This window comes from Mytilus californianus, unplaced genomic scaffold (genome assembly GCF_021869535.1).
Source record: "Mytilus californianus isolate M0D057914Y unplaced genomic scaffold, xbMytCali1.0.p SCAF_4, whole genome shotgun sequence".
Classification (NCBI taxonomy): Eukaryota; Metazoa; Mollusca; class Bivalvia; order Mytilida; family Mytilidae; genus Mytilus; species Mytilus californianus.
This window is the reverse complement of record NW_026262690.1, coordinates 51,147,885-51,171,915: the sequence shown is the minus strand read 5'-3', so window position 1 is coordinate 51,171,915 and position 24,031 is coordinate 51,147,885. Positions and strand designations below refer to the sequence as shown.

Below are 24,031 nucleotides of genomic sequence, written 5' to 3'. Positions count from 1 at the left end.
TATATGTCCGTCATAAGTTAAGATCCTGTAATTTAGTGGATGTTGTTTGTTTCTATATATCATATTTGTTTTTCATTTATTGTTTTGTAAATAAATCAGGGACTCTTTTCACAAAAAATCTTACAACCAAAATTAATCGTAGAATTGAAATGTTCATGACTTGTAAAATTTTTTGTGAAATGAGTTGCTGGACATTAGTTCTCTCCTTCAATTGGGGGCCTCGGTGGCCAAGTGGTCTAAGTAGTCGAACTACTGTATCACTAGCCTGTCAACACTGAGGTTGTGAGTTCAAATCCCGCACAGGGCAGGTGCACTCGACTCGAATCTTAATTGACTAGGATTGTTAGTTTTCCTACGGAAGGTCGCTGGTTCTCTCCAGCTTCATCCACCAATAAAAATTGACCACCACGAATAGCACAACAGTGTTGAAAGTGGCGTTAAACACCAATCAATCAATCTCATTCTATTTTTTTCACATTTGTCATTTTTGGGGCTTTAATAGCTTGCTATGCGATATTGGTTGTGTTCATTGTTGAAGGCCTAAAATGACCTATAGTTTCTAGCTTTTACGTCATTTGGTCTCTGGTGGGGAGTTGTCTCATTGGCAAATACACCATGTCTTTTTTTTAAATTTTTATATTTGAACATTTCTTTCTGTAAAAGTTTGCATTTTGAAACAAACAGTGTTGCACAGAATTTGACTGTGTAAATCTGGTGTTCTCACTTTGTTATTATAAAGTCTTAATATGCTTATTGTATTGTTTTAATCTTGTTGTTCACTTTGTAAATGTCAGTGTACTTATACTTTTTTTTTAAATTTAGGTGTGAATTTTTTTTGAAATGTCAGTAATTTCAGTTTTTATTTCTGATACAAATACATGTCTTACATAACTTTGAATGAGAATGGTGTGCCGAAGATGTTTTTGGCCCTTCTACAATTCAAAACAAAGTGTGTAAACTTATTCTGGTCTCCTTTCATCAATTAATAAAAATATAAGGTAACAATCTTCCAAGATGTAAAAGAAAATTTATGGATTTTATCAATCTAAATCCTCAAAGGTCAGTACACAAGAGTCTATGTATTATAAAAGTTATGAATGGTTAAGTTTACTACAATGTGATAATAAGTCACATTTGACACCTCTGGCAGGTAGATATATATCTACCTTTATAGAACACTCCCAAGTTCATTCACAAAAACAAATTACTATGTACATAAAATTTCATTCATAAGTAAATGACATGTTTTGTTTTCTTTTTGTACCTGATATGCTATTGTTGAAAATGTGTTTAGAAAAAAAAGAAAATAAGATGTGAAGATTATCATTAAAAAAATTCAAATAATAAAATGTTTCCTCATTATACTATATTGATGAATGAACATGCATGCAGGCATCAACTCAAGGAAGTTTTCTAAATTAAAGATTTGACCTGTGATCATAACTAAGTCATGAACAATTCAGTTTACAATTCTCTACTTGTTTGTACTTGCGTTCACTTTCAACAGAAAGTTTTTTTGTGAAATGCAGGACAGAGTTTTTCTTCTTTTTCAGTTCAGAGGTATTTACATTTTTTGGGGGGTAAAAACCCTAAACCTTTTAATACGGTGCAGTAACAGGTTATACAGCTTGTTCAATCAATAATAAAAAGTTAATCTTTCCACTTGTCACATTATTATATATACAGAAAGGAAGTTATTCAACAAATATTATAAAATCAATCTGCTATATACACATAAAATGAAATTGTTCAGATCAATATATCAATTAGGCTATGTGGACACTCCCTAACCTGTATAACTGATGATTGATATGTGAAGAAAATCAATTATACACAGGTTCATTCATTCACACACTTATCTAGGTCTTTTCTTCTTGTTTCATCATCAGTTTTTATTATATCATATCTATCATGAATGAAGATAATTTTTCCCAATCCAATATCAATAGGGTTATGGATGTGATACAATATAGGGTAGTTCATCCTCAGATTGGACACATTTCCCTCAAGTCAGACATTTTCAAACTGGATTTCTTTAATATACCATATATACTTTGTGATATTTGCTCTGCCTTAATAGAAAATTTTAACTTGCTGATATGTTTTGATGTAACAAAATAACATGTTAAATTGTTTTCTGTTCTTCAGTTTACATAATCCATTGTTTCTAGTTGTAGTTGGTTTTATTTATTACTATTTAAATGCTAATTAAAAAGTTTCAATATTTAAACTAGACTAAGGACTGCATATCAAATTATTTAGTCTGATTCTTTTTTTTCCAGTTCTAGCGCACTTGAAAGTAAAATTTATATTTGCAATTTTTCAACTTTGTTGTTTTAGTTGCTTAAATCCGCTTCATCTGAACTCTGATGAATAGTTGTCTTATTGGCAATCATACCACATCTCCTTACTTTATATTGTATACAAGATCCAAATTAACAAATTCTTAAATCTCAAAAAACCTTATTGTATATGTCAGTAATGGCAAAAGACAACATGTTTCTAACCTTGGGGAAGCCAATGAACAAGCCATATTCAACATGATTTATCATATTATGTTTGTGTTTACACATTATTTTTGTACTGGTCTACCTAGGGGTGGGGGTAGGGTGAAATCTCAAAAGGCTAAATTGTGTTATAAACTAAAATTCACATTATGGTTAGAGCATGCGAGCAGTTGTGATGGTATATGATTGTATATGGAACATTTATCATATTCTTATAGCCATCAAGGCCTAAATGTAAGGTTCAAATGAGCACATTACTCAATCATGAATTCATATTCAAATTCTGATGAAAATACTATATTTTTTTCTTTTAGTGTACAAAGCTTATAGGGTTTAATTGAAAGTTTTCAAAACATTAATTTAGTAAATTATTTAAGTATATTTTTAATTATCCTTATTACAGTATACCTTAACTATGTATTTTTGCTGACAACTTTTGTTCACTCCTGTTTTGTTACTTTAGTGGAAAAGACTATACTTTAATATGATTATAAACCCCTAATGCAAACAATATGGGAAAATGAAAATTTATTTTATACTGTTTTATCAATTGTAACATCTGGCAAATACACAATATTCATTCAATGGCTATTTAAAAAGGTCATAACTTGATCCAGTTAATTGATAATACCAACAGAAAGACCTAAAGGGAAGGTTAAAAGCAATTTATTAATTACCGTTAATATCTAGGTCAACAAAGACAAAAAGTTCACAGATCAATAATCTGTAATTTTTGGTTCCTGTCACAAAGGGTCTATAAACAAACAATGTGGAATCTTCTGTCAGGAAGGAAATCTATTATTGTACAAACTTGAATTTTCTAAATAAGGCAATATAAGTTTGTTAAAGGTATCATCCACTCCTCTGTAACATAACAGCACATTCAATGTGCAATGATAAGTAATGTGAAATAAATATTTACAGGTTATTTTGTTAAAAGCATGTTTTAAAAGAGAAAAAAATAAAAGTAACTACCAGCAGACTCTAACCCATCCCCTGGTTCCTTATTTAGAACCATTTCAAGCATCGCATACAAAATAATCTGTGCTATTGCCTAGTTCCTGACAAATTGTACAACCACCATCTATAGAACCAGCTGATAATAAACAAATACAGGTCAATTAATACCTTAATTTTCCTTAAGACCATGGAAGTTGTGGGCGGGACCTTGTCACTGACTTTTCATTCATACAATCTCAGTTTAATTAGAAATCCAATAATCAAGTATTATCTTGATAAAATAACTGGCCTAATGACCTGTTTCTCATAATGACCATCTTTGAGGACCTAGGTGTGGATGGGGGTTTACAGAATAGAGAATAATGGGCAAAAAATATAAAGAATAGAGAAAAGTAAACCAAAAAATAAAGATTAGAGAATAATGAGGTGCTAAAATATAAAGAATAGAGAATAATGGGCAAAAAGTATAAAGAATAGAGAAAAATGGCCTAAAAAATTAAAGAACACAGAAATGGAGGACATGTAAGTCATCATCATAAATCACAATTTTTGTTTTTATCAACTTAAGATATTTTCTATTTTTCCTAAATACAAATCAAGTCAAACAATATTCAAATATCAGTATCAAATCTGGGACTTCATGTCCAATCTACTGTGTAAAGGGGACCCTTCTAATTTATGCCTGAATGATTATGTAAATCAATATGCATAAAGCCTAGAGCACTCTAAAAATGCTTGTTTCAATTTTATCCTTTCCCTTCTTAGTATTTTGCAAGTAAAAACCCTGACTGACCTGACTTTAAATTCAAATCAAACAGTGAATTACATCTACATTTATATGGGTACCTTTAAAGACTTTTAAAATTTGAAGAAATTTTAAAGCACATCTTCCGAGGGACAAAAGTGCTCTCAAAGTAAATCCTAAAACTTAAGATAGCCTGAAGTATTGTTTTAGTAGCTTCCTGTTACTAGTAGTTATCTACTTAAATATCTATATCTCTCTTGTAAGATGTTTCTTGGCCAAAGGTGAAAATCCTTGAAAAAGTTGGCTACTGGAAATAATTATATAGTTATGCAATTCATATATTTTAAATAGGTCATCTTTTAAACAGGATTTAATTTTACACCATCTCATATTTCTATGAATGGAAACACAAGCTGCATCTATTGAACCGCTTTAATTATGTTTTCATTTGAAAAGACCTATCACAGACAGATTAAAAACTGTTTTATATATAGATATATAGAGGGGCAAAAAAACATAGTGTGATTTAAAGTAAAAAGAAGCCTTGTCGGGTACGAATGATATTAAAACATGTTTATACATCTGAAAGCACTGCTATACTTTTACTCAAATGTTTTCTTGTTCTGAAAATGCATTTATATGAGCTACAAATAAAATAGAATCAATTTCACTTTAGTTTTTCCAATTTTTTTTTTTACCAATTTCAAAAGATTAGCAAACCTTAAATTAATGAAGTTAACACCAATAAAAAAATAATTCTTCTTAATTTTTTATGCATCAGATTTCCTGAATTATCATACTAATAGTGTATTGTTAGATCGCAAGAAATTTCCCTCACCCACCACATCAAATATCTCATCCTGTGTCTATATGATTATCTTTTAACCAAAGAAAAGAAATGAGAAAACATGAAAGTTCCTGCACTTCTAAGAGTCCTGCATATTTATGAATAGCATATCCACCTTTTTTAAAGTTTATATTTCTGGCAAGAGTTGAACAATCCTATGCCCCATTGATGAGTTTTCAATATGTCATGTACTCTTAATAATTAAAAGCTTGGATGCGCTGGAAAGGCAATTACTATCTAAAAAAATTGTAAAGGGTTTCTGCCGACCCTGAGTCTAGTCTGCAACTGCAAATCCATTTATCGGTTAAATTCAGAAAACTGAATAAGAAAAAAAATTGTAGATTTTGATCAGGATGCTACATTTTCTATCTCTTGATTGTGAAGAAGCTTCTGTTCAAGGTTTTTTTAAAATTCAATAAAGGTTTGACAAAGTTAATGGTGTCTAAAAAAAACTTTAACCACAGACTGTACCAAATGTTGACATTGCTGCCTACACCATTACAGAATGTAGGATACTAGGTCTTGCATCGCAGGTGAAACAAAAAAGGAAATAAATGTTTTTGTGACTTCAAGTTTTCAAATTTTAGTTTACATTGTTTTAACAGCTATAGGTGTTCCCAGCTGTATACAAAACCCATATTTCATGTGTAATGTGCAAGTTCTACTACAGATCTGATGCAGATTGGTCCAGAAAGCCGTGGCTACTGCAAGCATATATCAATGCACACAAAACGTCATTCCATGCAATATAAGGAAGAAACTGCCTTTTAAAAACAACACTATAAAAAAACAAAATCTTTCAGTGACACAGATAAGTCGTTCATGACTCAATTCAAGAAATTCTGTTATTACTTTGAGCAGATTTTGCTCATCAGTACATTGATGTACATGACTCAAGATAACCAGTTCACAGAACCAAGATAAAGAGACTGACCAGTATTTTCTAAATATGATCATAATTTTATGTAAATTAGAACTGTTACAATACCAACCATCTGTTAAATCTGCTACAGCAATTTTTATGCCTTTGTTGAAGGCCTTGGCATCATCTGATCTTTGAAATGTTAATCCAAATCGCTTATCATCTGTTATCCAATGGTGAAATTTGGGATTTGGTCTAAAGTATTTCATGTCTCTTTTAAGTACACAATCTAGCACAACCTGAAAAAAAAAATAGTGCTGTACAGATTGACATTTTATTCAAATTTGATATCTGTCACTTTTGTACACCTTACCACTGGATGCAGAAAAGGGCAAATTTGACATAACCCAACCTGCAGTACAACCACCAAACAAAGATACAAAACATTTTATGGTGCTCTGGTCGTGCTGACTAATTAATGATTTACAATATATTCAAACCACCTTTTCTCACTTTTTCCCCAAATTTACTAACAGTTTTTTTTCATTCTACTTTAAAAGAATGGATTCTAGAAACTACAAAATTTTTCAGGGTTTTGTTTTTCAATCTCATTATAACAAAATGTGCATGTTTGTTCTATAATTTGAACTTTTGTCAAAGTTTTTTTTTTAGTGAAATTTCGTTGTGGTCAGATGATATGGTAATGATGTGATTGAACCTTGAAACTTCACGTTAACTGTTAACACAGCTTGCAGTCAAATGAAACAAGTGAAGCTGCGAGCTACTGCTCACTGATGATACCCCCAGCCCAAATACTTGACGGTGAACAAGAAGTTGTTGAGTGATGAATCTGAAAACGCATCACACGTATAGCTGACTTATATAAACACTGAAACCAAATTTCAGAAATCCTTGTTATGTAGTTCCTGAGAAAAATGTGACGAAAATTTTCAACTTGGATGTCATGTGTAAAATGATATAAGTGTCGGTAAACAGGAAGTTGTTAAGTGATGAATCTGAAAACACATCACACAGTATAGCTGACTCATATAACCCCTGAAACCAAATTTCAGAAATCCTTGTAATGTAGTTCCTGAGAAAGATGCGACGAAAAATATTCATGGGACGGACGGACTGACAGATGGACGGATGCACAGACAGAGGTTAAACAGTATACCCCCCTTTTTTAAAGTGGGGGTATAACTATGATATTCTAATAGGACCGACAAGCCTTTAAAGTTAATTTTTGTGCATAGTGTAGGTCCATTCTTACTTAAAGATTTTCTTTGCAAGAGGCTCAACATCTCTTATATTTGTGCAATGGACAGTATGATAATTTAAGTTAATATTCAACATGCTGCTTTTGCATAACTTACACAAGTTATGTGTTTGCCAAGGTCTTACTGACCCCTGAAAGACTGTGAAAAATATTTTTTGACAGAAGATTAAACATTAATGATATAAGTCCTTAACAAAAACTCCAAATAATATCTAGTATTATGACATGCAAACTTATCTGGAGAATGGGTCTTGAAGATAGGGTTGTCAATTTATGGTTCAGACCTATATTTCACTGGTTTGTGCAAATATGAAAATTTTGAATTCTAAATTAGCTTCCTCTATCTCTGGGAGATGAAATTTGTATTGTTGCTTTATACTTGTAAACTTCAGTAATTTTCTCAAATTACAAAAAATAAATAATTAAATCTGAATAATGATTATGAAGTCAACAATATCTAAATTTTGACCCCCAAAAAACAACAATTAATGCCTTCCTTTTGCTTGTACTATTACTAACTGTGTGATACAATGAAATACAAGAAGAACATAAACTTCATAAAAGCAGAATTTCATAAGGAAGAGAATAGGTCAGCAAGCACTAGTTGTACCATGTCTCCTTGTTTTACTGCTCATAGTACAAATGTAACTGTAAACCACAAGTATCCAAGGATGGAGGCAGGAAGGCCAAACCTTCTGTAAACATCTGTTTCTATAATCATCCCTTCATTTGGTTAATTATTATGATAATCACATTATGCTTAATTTATACTTTACCATTATGAACACAGTTATTGAATTTTTTTTCAGAAATCACTTTATAAAATAAGATTTTTGCCAGACTGGAATATGCGGACAATTATTTATCATTCAACTTTTGGATTTTCTTCTTAAAATATGTTGTGTGAATTATTATTGTGTAAAATCAGTAATTGAAAACAACCAAGACCAATGAAAGACATTGTCAAAAGCCTTTATTCTACAGTACCCCTAAAATCCTATACAATAATCTTACATGATGTGAAAGTTGTATGAATCAGCAAAGGGATAGTTCATTGATTACTACCAATGAATCAGCATTGTTGATAATAATATATTTTCAACCAGATGTTTTATTTCTTAACATTCACTTATTTTTTATTATTTAAAAATATTCAGCAAGGAGAAATTTCAAACAATGTCAATATACCTAAATCCAAGTACTAAAGTGGACAAAACAGCATATAGACAGCTTCTTATGATATAAAATTAAAGTTTCTACTTTCTAACAATGCTAACTCTTTATATACATATTGTATATTCTAAATTTAAGTTTAGTTTCCCTTTTCTACTGATTAAATTGGTAAGGACACTAGCTCTAAAAGTAATTATCTGATATGCAAATACTTTTACATCTGAATGAAATTTTCCATTCCTATTTAAACTGTAAGATATTTTGTTTTGTAAAATTTTCCAGAAAAGCCCTTGTTTATGAGTTGAGTATTGCTCAAAATTAATCATTTAAAATATAAAATATAAGGTGCACATCTTAACATGGTACTTAGGATACTCTAGTTTTGTTCTATTCAACGCTAACAGTAGAAAGGTTTATTCTGACAAAATTCTTCCAATTGAAGATATGGTCGTCCACATTTTTTTCACACTTTAAACCAAAAAATAAAATAGAAGTTGTTCCACACAAAGTAGTATGATGTCATAATTTCTAGCTTAGTTCTATTCCTTTTTTAAAATATAGGCATTGACAAGCTTATAATAATAATAATAATAAATTCTTTATTTAAAGAGGGTAATTAGATATAGGAAGATGTGGTATGAGTGCCAATGAGACAACTCTCACAGTTAGTTACAATAAGCTAATCTTCCCTGAGGCCCTCACATATGACATAGAAAAAGACAATAAACCACCCCTAATATTTTGAGATATAATAAATAAGTCTGACCAGTAAATTATTGAGGTATATATTTCATAGCTTGTCAACTATGACTGAAGTCTTTGGTCAAAAGATAGAGATGCTGCTTTCCAGTGAAAAGACATAATGTTTCCCTTGGGGGTTTATGCACAGTGGGACCCCAAGCACTAATGTAGGCCCTATCCTTCATAACTCATGAACACCATCCTTTCAGTCAACCCCCCCCCCCCCCCCCCCCCCCCCCACTCTAGAGAAAACACTGAAGTCCTTCATATTGCTTTTTTCCTTTTAATTTCTCATCTGTGTCTATCAATTCATACTTCATCAGACGTTTTCATATTTTAATTTACCTATACATATTTAAAACAGAAATATAATCTATATACTAGACATAAAACTGCATCTTGGGGTTAGACATTTTGTGGTTTTTGTGGTTAACCTCCATGTTAACTTATCTTTAACCTAATTACAAGGTCTAACAATAAATGACCAAGCAAATACTCAATGTTTATCCATAACTTTATAATAGTACAATTTATTCACACCCATGTGAAAAATTGCAAGCTAAATCATGTTGTGTGAATGGGCAATAAAATTTATGAATGGATTATTTGAATTCATTTGAGAGCTCTCATTATGATTTGAATATCTGCCAAATTTGATTGTGTGGGTGGAAGACTTTAAACTACAATCCTGATATGTTTGACCCATTCATTGAAAGCATTGTTTTTTTTTCTCTCATCTGATGTTTTACAGGGGTCATTGACAACAGGAAGAGTGCCAGCACATTTATAACACATTTCCTTCCCAGTAGAAACATGCAATATTACTTTATCATGTCTTTAGCAATAGAAATGTACAACAACATTAGGTGTCAAAAAATCTTCATATCCCCAGATACACACTGTAGCAAAATACACCTGTATCCTGGACTAGTATTATGAAATAAAAATGCAAGAGTGCACACACATATATTGTTGAGGAGGTGGGGGCTGTGACTTTTTAACTTTAACTTCTAGGTTTTGCATTAATCACGTATTCTACAAGGCCCATGTCTTTTGTCATGTCATCTAGTCAGATGTGATTAATTAAAAAGTTTCTTTCATTCAGTAACATCCTATCAAAGCAAAGATTTTTGTTTATCTCTTCAATTATTCCGATAATTCTGAATTGTAGCTAGCTTGGATCCATCTTAAGTCTTAACTTGGGACAACTTCTACTTTCATTATTTTATATACATTTAAAAAAAAACAACTAAAAAGTACAAAGAAATGTTGAGCACTTGGTAAAAAAACACAATTAATTATTGGAAAAAAGTTGTAGATTGCTTTACATCCAGTGACAAATATTTCATGTGTATTCAGGACAATAAACTGACAATAAGAAGGTTCTGTAAGTAGACCATGATGAGAGGTGGAAAAGAAAACATTTGAAAGTTATAATGGCTTTGTAATACATTTTTGTATTTCATTTTTATTTATTTGGCCAGGCCTATATGTAAATTTTGAAATAAATCTGATATATGAAAACATGAGATGAAGCGGTCTTCTTTCTCATTTATTACATTTGTACTACTTACATGAGAGTATCCTTCATAGAATATAAAAACAGAAGAAGTAGACCAAATAAATAATATTCCTATTACCAGGTAAATTTCAAATCAACAATATTTGACTCAATTTGTCAATTTTTTATTATCTGCACATTATTGAAAATTTTAAAAATTATATAGATATTCTTGACTACTTAATTGGTAGTACAGTTACATAATTTCTCTCTGGACTTTATCTGTTAAAAAATAAGCTTTTTATATCAGTAAAATGATATTTTTTACTTGACCGAATGTCCAATAAAATTTTGTTGAATTTTTAGTTGTAAAATTATTGATTGTCTAGTGATCATGAAATTCTTTCTGTCCTAACTTGCACATTTTTGTCTGAGGCACAGATACAAATAATAAATTTTGAAAATGGGAGCTGACCGATAATTTTTGACACCTGTAATCAATTCACTATATCATATTCCACATAGATACAAAATTTTGTTGAAATCTGAGCACTTTGAAACTCTGTACATTTTACGTATTTATGCAGCCATTTTTAGAATGGCTGCTGATAAATAAATTATGATGCGAAAATTTAATTCAAGATATCATGTTATATGTAGATATCAAATATTGTTAAAGTCCTGTCCAAACAATTTTTTTTTTAATTCATTTTGGTGGTCATCTAAAAATTAGAGGTTATGAATAATATTTCACTTAGAAATCATTAGGAATAGCATACAACAACTACCAATATAAATATAAAATACAGAAAAACAAGTTTTAATAACTAGCCCCTCAATTGAAGCATAACAACTGTACAAAATTACATTCTAGTCTATCTCACACATTTGGAGATTTTGCATTAACTGAAAGTATTTGAAAATAAAATGCTTCGCTGAGCACAATCTGATACGACCGCAGAGATCGAACCCTGAACAGTTGGGGCAAGTTTGGACACAATATTCAAGCTTGATATTGTCTGCATTTGGATTGTGATCAAATTTTTGACATAATATAGGTTTCTGACACAAAATAAATGTGGTCAAAGATCTTAAAAATTTGAAATGGAACATTTAGTTTACCTAGAATGGTCTGATATCCAAAATCTAACAACATGGATAGATTCAGCATATAAAAAAACACCCCAATAATTTAATTTCAGTTGAAAACAACAAAGTTTAATTTTGGACCCTTAATATGAACTAATTTGAAAACAGGGCCCAAAATAAAAATCTAAATGCACAATAAGATTCAGCAGATCATACAGCCGCACTAATTCAATTTTGATGAAATCAAACAAAGTTTAATTTTGGACCCTTTTGACCTCAATGTAGACCAATTTAAAAATGGGGCCCAATATCCAAAAAAATTATACAAGGTTAGAACCCCCAAAAATTAAAGACTTAATTAATCCCATCGAAATTGGTTTAAACATTTGTATTTGTTTTCAATTGAAGATTTCTTGCTATTGCGCAATACTGTGCAATTGAAGATTTCTTGCTATCGTTCAATACTGTGCAATTGAAGATTTTTTGCTATTGCGCAATACTGTGCAATTGAAGATTTCTTGCTATTGCGCAATACTGTGCTATTGTGCAATACTGTGCAATTGAAGATTTCTTGCTTTTGCCCAATGCCGTGCTATTGTACAATACTGTGGTATTGCGCAATACTGTGCAATTGAAGATTTCAAAAATTTTGAAGAAAAAAAATTAACCCGCCCCCCCCCCCAAAAAAATTGGTAAAAAAATCCCCCCAACTTTTTGAACCCCCCTTTTGGAGTTATTACCCCAAACTCAATCCCAGCCTTCCCTTTATGGTATGGAACCTTGTAGTACAATTTTAGAGAAATCCATACACTTAAACACAAGTTATTGTCTGGAAACTAGAAAAATGCTTATTTTGGCCCCTTTAAATTTTTGCCCCTAATTCCTGAACGTTTGGGGCAATTAACCCAATACTCAATCCCAGCCTTCTCTTTGTGATATGGAACCATGTGGTACAATTTCAGAGAGATCCATACACTTACACACAAATTATTGTCCGGAAACTCCAAAAATGCTTGTTTTTGGACCCTTTTCGACCCCTAATTCCTAAACTGTTGGTACCATCACCCTTAAAATCAATCCCAACCTTTCTTTTGTGGAATTGAACCTTCTGGTAAAAATTCATAGAGATACATTCACTTAAACTTAAGTTATTGTCTCAAATGTGTCTTCGGACGACGCAGCCAACGACGACATCATAGCATTATACGACGCAAATTTACAGTCGTATAAAAAATTAGAATGTTTGATTGAACAAAAATAAAGATTTTACCAAAATAAATATCAAATTTTTTATCAAAATCGAAAAGGAGTCTCTTTTCATAGATATGTACGCTCAGCATAATAAATTGCTTCACAGAGCGCAGCTGGATACGACCGCAGAGGTCCAACCCTGAACAGTTGGGGCAAAAATGGATACAATATTCGCGCTTGATACAGGTCTGAATTTGGATTGTAATTAAATATTTGACACATAATAGGTTTCTGTAACTGAAGTCAAAGAACTTAGAATTGGTTATATGATTTGAATTTGAATTGAGATTATGACCATATCTTGAGGGAAAGAATTTTTTTTTGGAAAAAGAGGGGGGTTTCTGAAATCTTGTTTTTTTAACCTCCCCTCCTCTTTTTCCAAAAAAAAAATTCTTTCCCTCACGATATGGTCATAATCTCAATTCAAATTTCCAATGGAGTTTGCAACCATAATTACCCATTTAAATACATCATAAAAGTCTTAAAATAGAAAATGATAATCATGGCTAAAATTAATTTACCTTAATCAGCATTTTTTAAATTATTAAAATAGTAACTTCTAAAAATAAATTGACAGCTAATCACCTCAAGACAATACAACATTTGTTTATACATAATTTAAAAGCAGTGTAAGGGAGGTAATTCAAACACAACATTGAATTACCTCCATTACACTGTAATTTGTATTTATAAGTAATTGTCCATTAACCAGGACACCCTTGTTTTTTCTCACTTTTTTGCCCCTAATTCCTAAACGGTTTTAGCCAAAACCCCCCCAAAGCCAATCCTAACTTTTCTTTTGAGGTATGGAAACTTGTGGTATAATTTCAGAGAGATCCATACACCGTTCCACAAGTTATTGTCTGGAAACTAGAAAAATGCTTATTTGGGCCCCTAATTCCTAAACTGTTAGGACTATAACCCCCAAAATCAATCCCAACCTTCCTTTTGTGGTTATAAACCTTGTGTTTAAATTTCATAGATTTCTATTTACATTTACTAAAGTTATTGTCCAGAAACCAAATGTCTTCGGACGACGACGACAACGTGATACCAATATACGACCGCAAAATAAAAATCAGACCAGGGAAGAATGACAGAATTATTACTGAAGGGCACTGCTGATTTTTTAGTAATTTAAGTACTGTAAATACCCAATATCACTTCTGTTAAAAAATGAACTTTGACAACTCATAAACAGTGTATATACATACACATGGTATCAAACATCACGTCATAAATGGGCAGCCACTATAAATCTATGAATGTGTAGTCTATGACCACTGTAAATACATGTAATCTGCATAATAGAAAAACAAAGGATATGGGGTATCCATCCATGACACAAAGACAGTACATGCAAAGCAAAAAACACACAAAAAACAAAGGAACAGCACTTTTATTGCTGTTCTTCATCTCAAAGTCATAACTCTAGAACGGTAAAAGTGACACCACCCAAATTCAAACTTGATCTGTGTTTTGTTGTAATAACCATTGTGTACAAGTTTCATAACATTTAGTTTAGGCAAACTAAAGTTAGAAAACGGAAACTAATTTTGGGACATATGTATGTACATACGTACAGACGGACAAGCGTAACACTTACTGACCCCTCCGCTGTGATAGGGGAATAATAAATGGATAAAAATTATTGTGGAGAATCTTGTGACAAAAAACTATCCTTTTATATATGTAAATGTATATTTCATTCAAAGGAAAACAGGAAGTAGATGTAATTCATGGATAATCTATATAAATTCAAACTATAAAACTTCAAGCTGTTGATGAGATGTTGGTGAAAAAATAATAAAAATAAAAAAAGAATTCTATTTGCACAATTAATTTTAAAAATTCTTCCTTATTAACTTTATTGAGAAACACATGTGTCAAGTATGTAGCTTTAATATTTTTTACTAAATAAATGTGCACTTTTAAAATCATCAAAAAGATAATTCTAAGTATTTTAATTGCAAATGCTAAAAATTCAAAATTTCCAATTCAAAGAATTTTTCCATTTGTAAAGGGGCATAATAGAAAATCAAAGGATATGGTGTATCCATCCATGACACAAAGACAGTACATGCACAGCAAAAAAAACACACAAAAAGCAAAGGAACAGCGCTTTTATTGATGTTCTTCATCTCAAAGTCATAACTCTAGTACGGTAAAAGTGACGCCACCCATCTGTGCTTTGTGGTAATATCCATTGTGTATAAGTTTCATAATATTCTAGATCTGGTTGAGGCAAACTAAAGTTAGAGAACGGAAACTTGTTTTTTGGGACATACATACATACCGACAGACAAGGGTAACGCATTCATTAAAGCCCCCTCCGCTGCGACGGGAGCATAATAAATGGATAACAAGAATGTGTCCATAGTACACAGATGCCCCACTCCCACTATCATTTTCTATGTTCAGTGGACCATAAATTGGCGTCAAAACTCTAATTTGGCATTACAATTAGAAAGATCATATCATAGGGAACATGTGTACTAAGTTTCAAGTTGATTGGACTTCAACTTCATCAAAAACTACCTTGACCAAAAACTTTAACCTGAAGCGGGACAGACAGACGAACGGCCAGACTCACAGACCAGAAAACATTATGCCCCTTCTACTATCATAGGTGGGGCATAAAAATTATTGCGGAAAATCCTGTGACAAAAAGCTATTGAGAAGATGTTGGTGATAAAATAATAAAAATAAAAAATGAATTCTATTTGCACCATTAATTTTTTTAAATTCTTTCTTATCAACTTTATTGAGAAACACATATGTTAAGTACGGGGTATGTAGCTTTTATAAATTTTTTACTAAATAAATGTGCACTTTTAAAATCATCAAACAGATAATTCTAAGTATTTTAACTCACTGCAAATGTTAAAAATTCAAAATTTCCAATTCAAAGAGTTTGAATGCTATATAAAATCACCTTGTTTTATTGAAATCTGTCTAGATGCATAATGGTGTTGCATGTAGACAGCAAATTGCAATAAAATGCACATTTACAGGTAAAATTTTCATTGGATATGAAGAGTCTGATAGATTAAGATTTATTCACTCAAATGCACTTAGACAAAAGATCTGACTGTCTTTTCTTCCTCTTCTGTTATGTACAAAAGAGCCATACAATTCACATTGTATAAATAGAAGTAAAGGATAAATTTTAAGACTCATCAAAGTGTTTATTTTAAGTAACTGACAAATGTACATACAAGTACATTTTTAAAAACTGCTACATTATTTTCAAAAATTTATATATTTCAGCCTTTCACATTAAGCCATCTTGATTCGAATTTACCAATTTGGGTGTTTTTTGGAAACAATGGTGTTTTAAAATGGAAACCTACATATTTTCCTATTGGAAACTCCAAAAACAATCTGATTAATACAAACTTACTTTATATTAATTTGTTTATCTATCAATTAAGCTTAGCTTAGATTGAAAACTTCTTTTAAAACTTCAATATGTCTTTTGTTAAATAGTTATGATTATAAATTAATCCTGAAAACATCCCAATTCATATTCTACAACATAAAAATTAACCTTTTTGGGACATGTCAGCATTTGAGGGAGAAACCATAAACAAAGCGATAAATTACGTACATTATTTAGTTCCTTATTTTTTTTGAAGATCCAAGACTTTATTATGTACAACAATTCAAATATAAACTGTACTACATAACTAGCTCATAACAAAATTTAATCTTTTGTAGAATTTGTATCTGGATTTAAAAAAAGTTTCTTCTGGAATCACAACTTTGACATGATTTTAGTGCCTTTGATATTCCTCATGGAAACACAGGAATTTCCTCACTAAAATTGAGTAAAAATGGTCCTTTCTCATTTGAACATACTGTAATTAATTAGGTTCCTATCACAAAACTTAAAATTTCAGCCCAAAGAATTACCAAAATACTTCAATAAGAGCATGTTGCGACATGCTTGACTTACAGATTTATCTACTATTCTTTCTCCATATATCAAATATTCAGTTAGCGGTGTCTCCTCCCCGTTGTTGCTAGGACGAGACAAACGTCTTAGTCCTACATTTGAAAGTCCACCACCTCCCATTGGTACCCAACCACCACTAGAATCATCTCTCGTCATCACTTGTGCTTGCACTTGCACAAGGAAGTCCTCACTGAAATACAAAAATTACAGTATATTAATACATGTGGATACCCTGTCATTATTTCATTTAATTTTAATAAAGTGGACATTACAAATTCATTATGCTGTATGGCTGAATTCATTTTTCTATATAGTACAACTTGTATATATATACATGTACCAAGAAACTGAAATATAGATACATACATTGACCAGGCTTCCTCTAATTCAGGTTCACAAAATTACACTTGTTTGGACATCATAGTCCAAAGGACTAGTACAGTTTAAAATCAGAAATTCCATATACGAAAACATAATTCCTAGTTAGTGGTACAAGTTTAATGATGGTAAGGGTTATGACTTACTGATGGTCATGCCATCATTGGCAAAGTACATTTTGATATCCAAATGATGTTTCTTTATATATGTACTTTCAATAATCATAAGTATTTAACCAAGATCAAAATAGGAAGGTAAGAAATTGTATTAGTGTTCAGTGAAATTGGCATACAGTGACCAATCAAAATGCTTGACATTGATAAAACAGTTGCTTAAAGTTTCAAATAAGTCAAGGGGTTCAAATGTTACATTAAAGTTACAATTCAAAATTTTTTAATACATTAATCAAAATTGCAACATGTACAACGTTTTAACAATAATTTCCTGAATTTGACCCAGTCTTCATTGTGATGTTCTCGAAGGAGAGTATTGAAAGTATTTCTCTATATATCTTCTTCTTATTAGAAACCATTATCTTGTCCCACTTCTCCTCACTCATGTATGATTTGGGATTTGTTTTCTCAAAATGGGAATACACAGTGAAAGTGCAAGCCCTTTTTCTCTTTGTAAACAATGAACTTCCCCCCTTTTCTTTGACAACAGGTTTTTTATGAAAAACTCTGATAGTGTAAACAGATTTTGTGTACTTTGAGCAAGTTCTCTTGTCAAAGCTTTTTTCACAGGGTTGTAGGGAGTTTACTTTGGTAAGCCCCAGGTCAAGATTTCAAAATGTTGGTGAGTCTCGCCATTGAATTGTTCCTGTTTTTAGACATTTTAGAGAGTCCCAGTCTCAAATGGTGAATCAAGGACTCATCTCTGTGCTTTCCCGAGAACCATGTTTTAATTTTTTTTATAAAAATTCTGATGAAAAACTTTGATATTGGTCCATTGATGAAAATGTATGAAATAGTTATCATAACATACATGTGTGTAATATTGTTTGAAGATTTATGAACATTGTCTTTTTCAGAACCAAAGCTAATTTTATGAAGAGATTAATACATGTACAATTTTAACCGATTCCTCAAATTGGTACAACTGAAAGATAATTGGTGCTAGAAAGTGAAAAATTTTCAACCAATCTCCTCAATCCTATTTGGCACTTATACCAAACCTAATTTCAATTCTTATTTTCCTATTTGGTGCTAATACCATACCTAATTTCAATTCTTATTTGGCAGTCTACATTGTATTATATTGTATATGTTCTAAAAAGAGTATGTGTGTCTGATGTCACACATTTAGATTATAGATACTTTTGATAGTTAATAATGAAATTCTTTAAAGCAATTTTGTGCCATTTGGAAAATTTGTAGAGAATGAACAGTTAGTTAAACAAAAAATAGTTTTGGACTTCAAACAAAGACAACTCTTCTCCAAACAGTCCAGAAACCAAAGGACATGGATTTAAAAAAGAGGCAGAAGATACATGTACATGTACCAAGGGGACATTCATAACTCATAAGTCAAAGAAAAACTGACAATGCTCACAAACATGTTTAGCCCTACCACATTCTGTATATGCCTGTCAAAAGTCAGTAGCCTATCATTCAGTGGCTGTCTTAGGTTTCTGTTATATTTGTTATTGGCTTTAGCACGAATCAGACCTTTAGCTTTCTCTTTTTATCTGTTTCACATTTTGTTATGCCAGGCCTTTAAAAGCTTACTACATGTATTATATAAAATAAGAAGATGTGGTATGATTGCCAAAGAGACGACTCTCCACCAAATAACATAGAAGATTAGCAACTGTAAGTCACTGTACAACCTCCATAATGAGCTAAACCAATACTGCAAAGCAAGCTATAAAAGGCTTCGAAATTACAAATGTAAAAACAATTCAAATGAGAATCTTAACAGCCTGATTTATTAACAAAACAATAAAATAAAAACAAATATGGTATACACAGCAACAAACGACAACTACTAAATAACAGGCTCATTTCATATTATGTTTGGGTTTTGATTGATGAAGGCCGTATAGGGCCTATAGTTGTTTCCATCCATATCCTTGTTCTCTAGCTGGTGGATAACTGTCTCATTGGCAATCAAACCAGATATCCTTTTTTTAATATTTGAAAAAGTGGGGAAATAAATTCAATTAGTAAGGTTCAGACTTCTCACTAAGGGATTACCACTGGACGTTAAGCAACCAACAATCAATCACTAAGGGTTTATTCAGGTGAGTTTTTTTTGCCAAGGTAAGTCAAAAGGTCTGTAAGACACAATCTCAATGCTTTAATTTTTTTTTATTCATTATTTAAGTCTTCTATCAAATCAAATTGACAACAGAGTCAAGTTAAGATTATTTTCTAAATTTTGCAATGAATTGGTGATAACAAGACTCAGCTGAATATATTTTTTATGCATCTTTGGACTCTTCGGTTCAGAATATGACCAAGTCCAGCCTGATTTTCCTGAGTAGTACAGACTTATTTAAATGACAACTCTGAGTAGATTTTTCTATTTGTGGGAACTTCCAAAGAAAACACAAGTCCATCTTACCAGGCAATGTGTAATATGTACCATTTTTCCTATATTTTTTTTCAAAGAATGGGGGAATGACTTAAAGGGGCATTAGCTGTCAAATTCATGTTCACCGATTTGACTCAAATTCTTATAAAATTGAGAATGGAAATGGAGAATGTACCAAAGAGACAACAACAACAACCTGACCAAAGAGCAGAAAAAAGCTGAAGGCCACCAATGGGTCTTCAACACAGTGAGAACTAAAGTTAAAAAACATACAAGACCAACAAAGGCCAGGGGCTCCTGACTTGGGACAGGCGCAAAAATGCAGCGCAGTTAAACATGTTTTGTGAGATCTCAACCCTCCCCTATACCTCTAGCAAATGTAGAATAAACAAACACACAGCAATATGCACAGTAAAACTCAGTTTAAAAGAAGCTTATTTTGACGAAATTTAATCAAACTGACTGCTTATTGCGAAATATTATTTCTATATTCCATTTAAATGTTTGAAACAACTATTTAATTGTTTGTGTATTTTGTATCTGATGCCCCTTTAAAAGATGGTGGTCTTGAATTTTGAATGATTGAGAGGCTTATAAAGTATAACAAGGATTTCAAATTTTTGAATGGACATGAACTAATCTAATTCAAAATATTATTTAAACCTCTTACTGCAGTATGAAGTAAAAAAATAAAAATGGCCAGTATTTTACTTGGTAAAGTGAAATGGTCATAAAATACATGGTGAATTAATGCTGATAGTTGGAAATATCTTTGACATGTTTTAAATATGTAAAGTTTGTAAGACAGCAGTTATTTCTAACACTGACTAATAAATGTTATCCCCTGCTAGATGTATGTCAAATGGTTTCTCTGGGAATCTAGTCTTTATCTTGTAATGACACAGAAATAGAAAACAAAATATTTGAAAGGAATGAAGAAGCTTCATACAGTTACTGTAAATTAAGAAATTATTGCATGGATTTATTATTGTGATTTTGAATAATGAACAAAAATTCAAGATTAATTATTGCCATTTGAGGATAAGCTGTATACATTGTACTTGTACTTGAATAATACCTGTATATCATAATATTAGTTTTTTAATATTGCAATTTTTACCCAGTCACACTATTCACATTAATAAAAACCTCACAATAATTTCTGAATTTACAGTAATTCTTCTGAGTTGTTATTAATATAAAAATAAAAAAAATGCACAATTGCAAATTCACATAATTCGATCTTTACAAAAAATGCTGTGAAACGGTATAACATTCGAAATACTGCTCACATTTTATTGTTCATAGACTTTTTTTTAAAGTTTGCAGGTATGGTTCCTTGAAAAAATATAAAATAAAGCAAATACATCCACCGTTAGTAAATCCTCTTGGCTATGAATAAGCTTATATTAAAAAAATCACAGTGGATCACTATTAAGCTTTTGATTACAAAATAAAGGTGTGTTTTTTTAACTAACTATAATTCAATTTGCTAATAAAAGGTGCCAGTTACTTGCTGAATTTATGTTTTGAGTCTGACAGAATCTACAGTTATATGTATTAATATAAATTGAAATTGAGCAAAGAATACCAATTTGTGATGTACATTTTCAATTTCTGGATTTATTCAAATTGATATTAGTCCTGGTAATGTCATAGGATGTTATGTGTGCTCAATTGATACAAGGTTTCACAATTTGATGCATCTTAGGACTAACCGGTTTTAAAATGATCAGTCCAGACAGATATTTAAGACCTCAGGACTGAAGGACTCACCTTAGTGTGAAGTGAGAACCCCTTTTAAATTTGATTCAGAACATTCAATAAGTATGGAATTATCTTCCCAAATGAGGCCAGAACAATGATTTCTTTTGGTTTATTTAGGAATTGTATAATGGGGAGGGGGGGGGGGGGGGGGGCAAAATGTAATATTTGTACATGTAGCTCATGTAGATATTACTTCTATTATTCTGTCTCATAGATGAAATTTCTTTCTTTCTACTGGACTATTACTCTACATTTTTTTGCATTATTATACATGTATGTAGCTTAGCTTTCAAATGCTAGTGCTTAATTACTTAAATGCTATTTATTTTTGTTTTGTATCTTTATATTTTAGTGATTGCTGGTCCCCTCAGCAATGAGGTGCATGCCACATGGGCACTGACTGTACATGTGCAGGTTCAGAAATCACATATATGGTGCTTTCATTATATCAACATGCCATTTTTTTTTTGTGGTGTTGCTTGAAAATATATGATTTTTATGTGATAGTTGGTTAATACAGCTCATAATTTGATTGTTATGTACATATAATATGCTGACTTAACTAACTTTTCTATTCTGACATGTTAATATTAGTATCAAATTGTAGAAATATTCTACAATTTTGTTCCTGACAGAATGAAAGGTATAGAATATTTATCAAAACGGGGGCAGATATTTTAGCATTGTTTATAACAGTTTCCAGAAGAACTTCAGTTAGGTTAGGAGATACAAATATACATTGACAGTACTGAACTCCAATAAATTTTGCCTATATTGATGTGCTAGAGAAAATTTTGTTTTTTGTCAACTTAAAATGTTTTATTCTCTTGATTTATAGGACTTAATAAGTAACTGACTTCAACCATAAACATTTTACACTTTAAAAAAAAGCTTTACAAAAAACTTGTAAAATTTATTATGCATTTTCATTATTTTCAATATGATCTATATGTTTTACACACTGTACTTCTTTATACAGTTGAAATGTAAAGTTTGTAAGACAGCAGTTATTTCTGACACTGACTAATAAATGTTCTTCAGATTAATTATGGTAAAAAAATGGAAATCCTGACCATGTCATTCATTACATTTTATGAATGAATCCATGTCAACCGAAACAAGTAGAGAATTTCATTGATCAGAATTCTCTGAATGGCAGTTGTATATGGAAAAGTTATATGTCTGTGCATTAATTTCTTATCTAAAGAAACAAATTATGGTAAATTTGAACTGATGGAACTTTTGTCTATGTAAAAATACATGTTGAAATCATAACCGCCTCCATGATGTGTGCAACAAGAGCGAAGACGGTCGAAGAATTCATACATGATTTTACCGTTTCGATTAAAATGGCATAATTTTGAAAGATCCATACAATAACTTACTTCTGTTTATTATCTTCGGTCATCTTCCTTGATCCATTTTGAAGTTACAGTGTGTACATTTTGTACATAACACTGGATATTGTCTCAGATTTAGACAGGAAATGCTTTGGACAGCAATGTTATAAGTGCGCTACATCCGCATTAAAAATAGTTTCAAGACATAATATTACTGGCAAAACATATCAAAATCAATGATTGTATTACACATTTTTATTGTCAGACATCACCTGTGGCATGAAATATGCAAGTGTACGCAGTTTAGTTTTCTGTTTCAAAATATATGCATTAATAGTAGCGGAATGATTTTAAAACCCAACATGGCTACTCGATAGTTCAAGTACAGTGCAAGGGACTATTTCATTTGTAACTTTTTTTAAACCGTGTAACCTAATATCGGACAAATTTACCCTTTTCTAATATTGTAAAAAACTTAAAAACTAAGTGGCCGAATGGAAACTTGGAAACTTTATTATGCCTAAATGTGCAAGTTAATTTTTTAGTTATTCAGTTGCCACATTGATATTTCTTATGTAAATTATTTACTGACCATGTTGACCAATCAAAATTAAGATGTAAATTAATGTCAATCATCGAGTGTCAAGTGTATTACTATTGTCATACACGTGACGTCACGTAAATGATACTAGGACACGCCTATCAAACAATGTTTATTGTTTTGCAAATATTTATGAATGAATTTATCTGGCCGACATCGCGTGTAACGTTCATTCACATACATTGATTGATGACCAACACACGATCTTTGTTTCGTTAAAAATAGAATGAATTACTAAACACACACATATTACCTTTATAGGTCATATTTTAGGACATATGAATTTTGAAAGTTAAACACTTTCTTTAAAGAAAAATAACTTATTAAGGCGTCCAAATCTGAATCTCTAAAGTGGGTCATGTCCGCTTCTCGCGGATTAACCAATATTTGGTTCAGTTATCTTGTTCTATTTTCCCCCGTTTGATTTAAGAGTTAAGTAACATGGACGAAGTTGATGCTGAAATCTCCTTTGATACATCCATATAAAGTGATTATTA

General features: G+C 31.3%; 1 protein-coding gene across 2 annotated transcripts in view; it reads right to left on the bottom strand.

Annotated features, from left to right (window-relative positions):
* Window positions 1-23,141, bottom strand: part of LOC127698401 (sprouty-related, EVH1 domain-containing protein 2-like) — a 39,485-nt gene extending 16,344 nt beyond the window's left edge. The window contains exons 1-3 of one of the 2 annotated variants that reach the window (XM_052201863.1): window positions 22,979-23,141; window positions 16,914-17,103; window positions 6,052-6,220 (exon numbers count right to left, since the gene is read on the bottom strand). In XM_052201863.1, the coding sequence (XP_052057823.1) occupies window positions 6,052-6,220; window positions 16,914-17,103; window positions 22,979-23,001 (382 nt within the window). In that variant the 5' untranslated portion in view covers window positions 23,002-23,141. The remainder of the gene's footprint in view (window positions 1-6,051; window positions 6,221-16,913; window positions 17,104-22,978) is intronic. The other variant, XM_052201864.1, reaches the window with a different exon arrangement.
* Window positions 23,142-24,031: the final 890 nt, after the last annotated feature.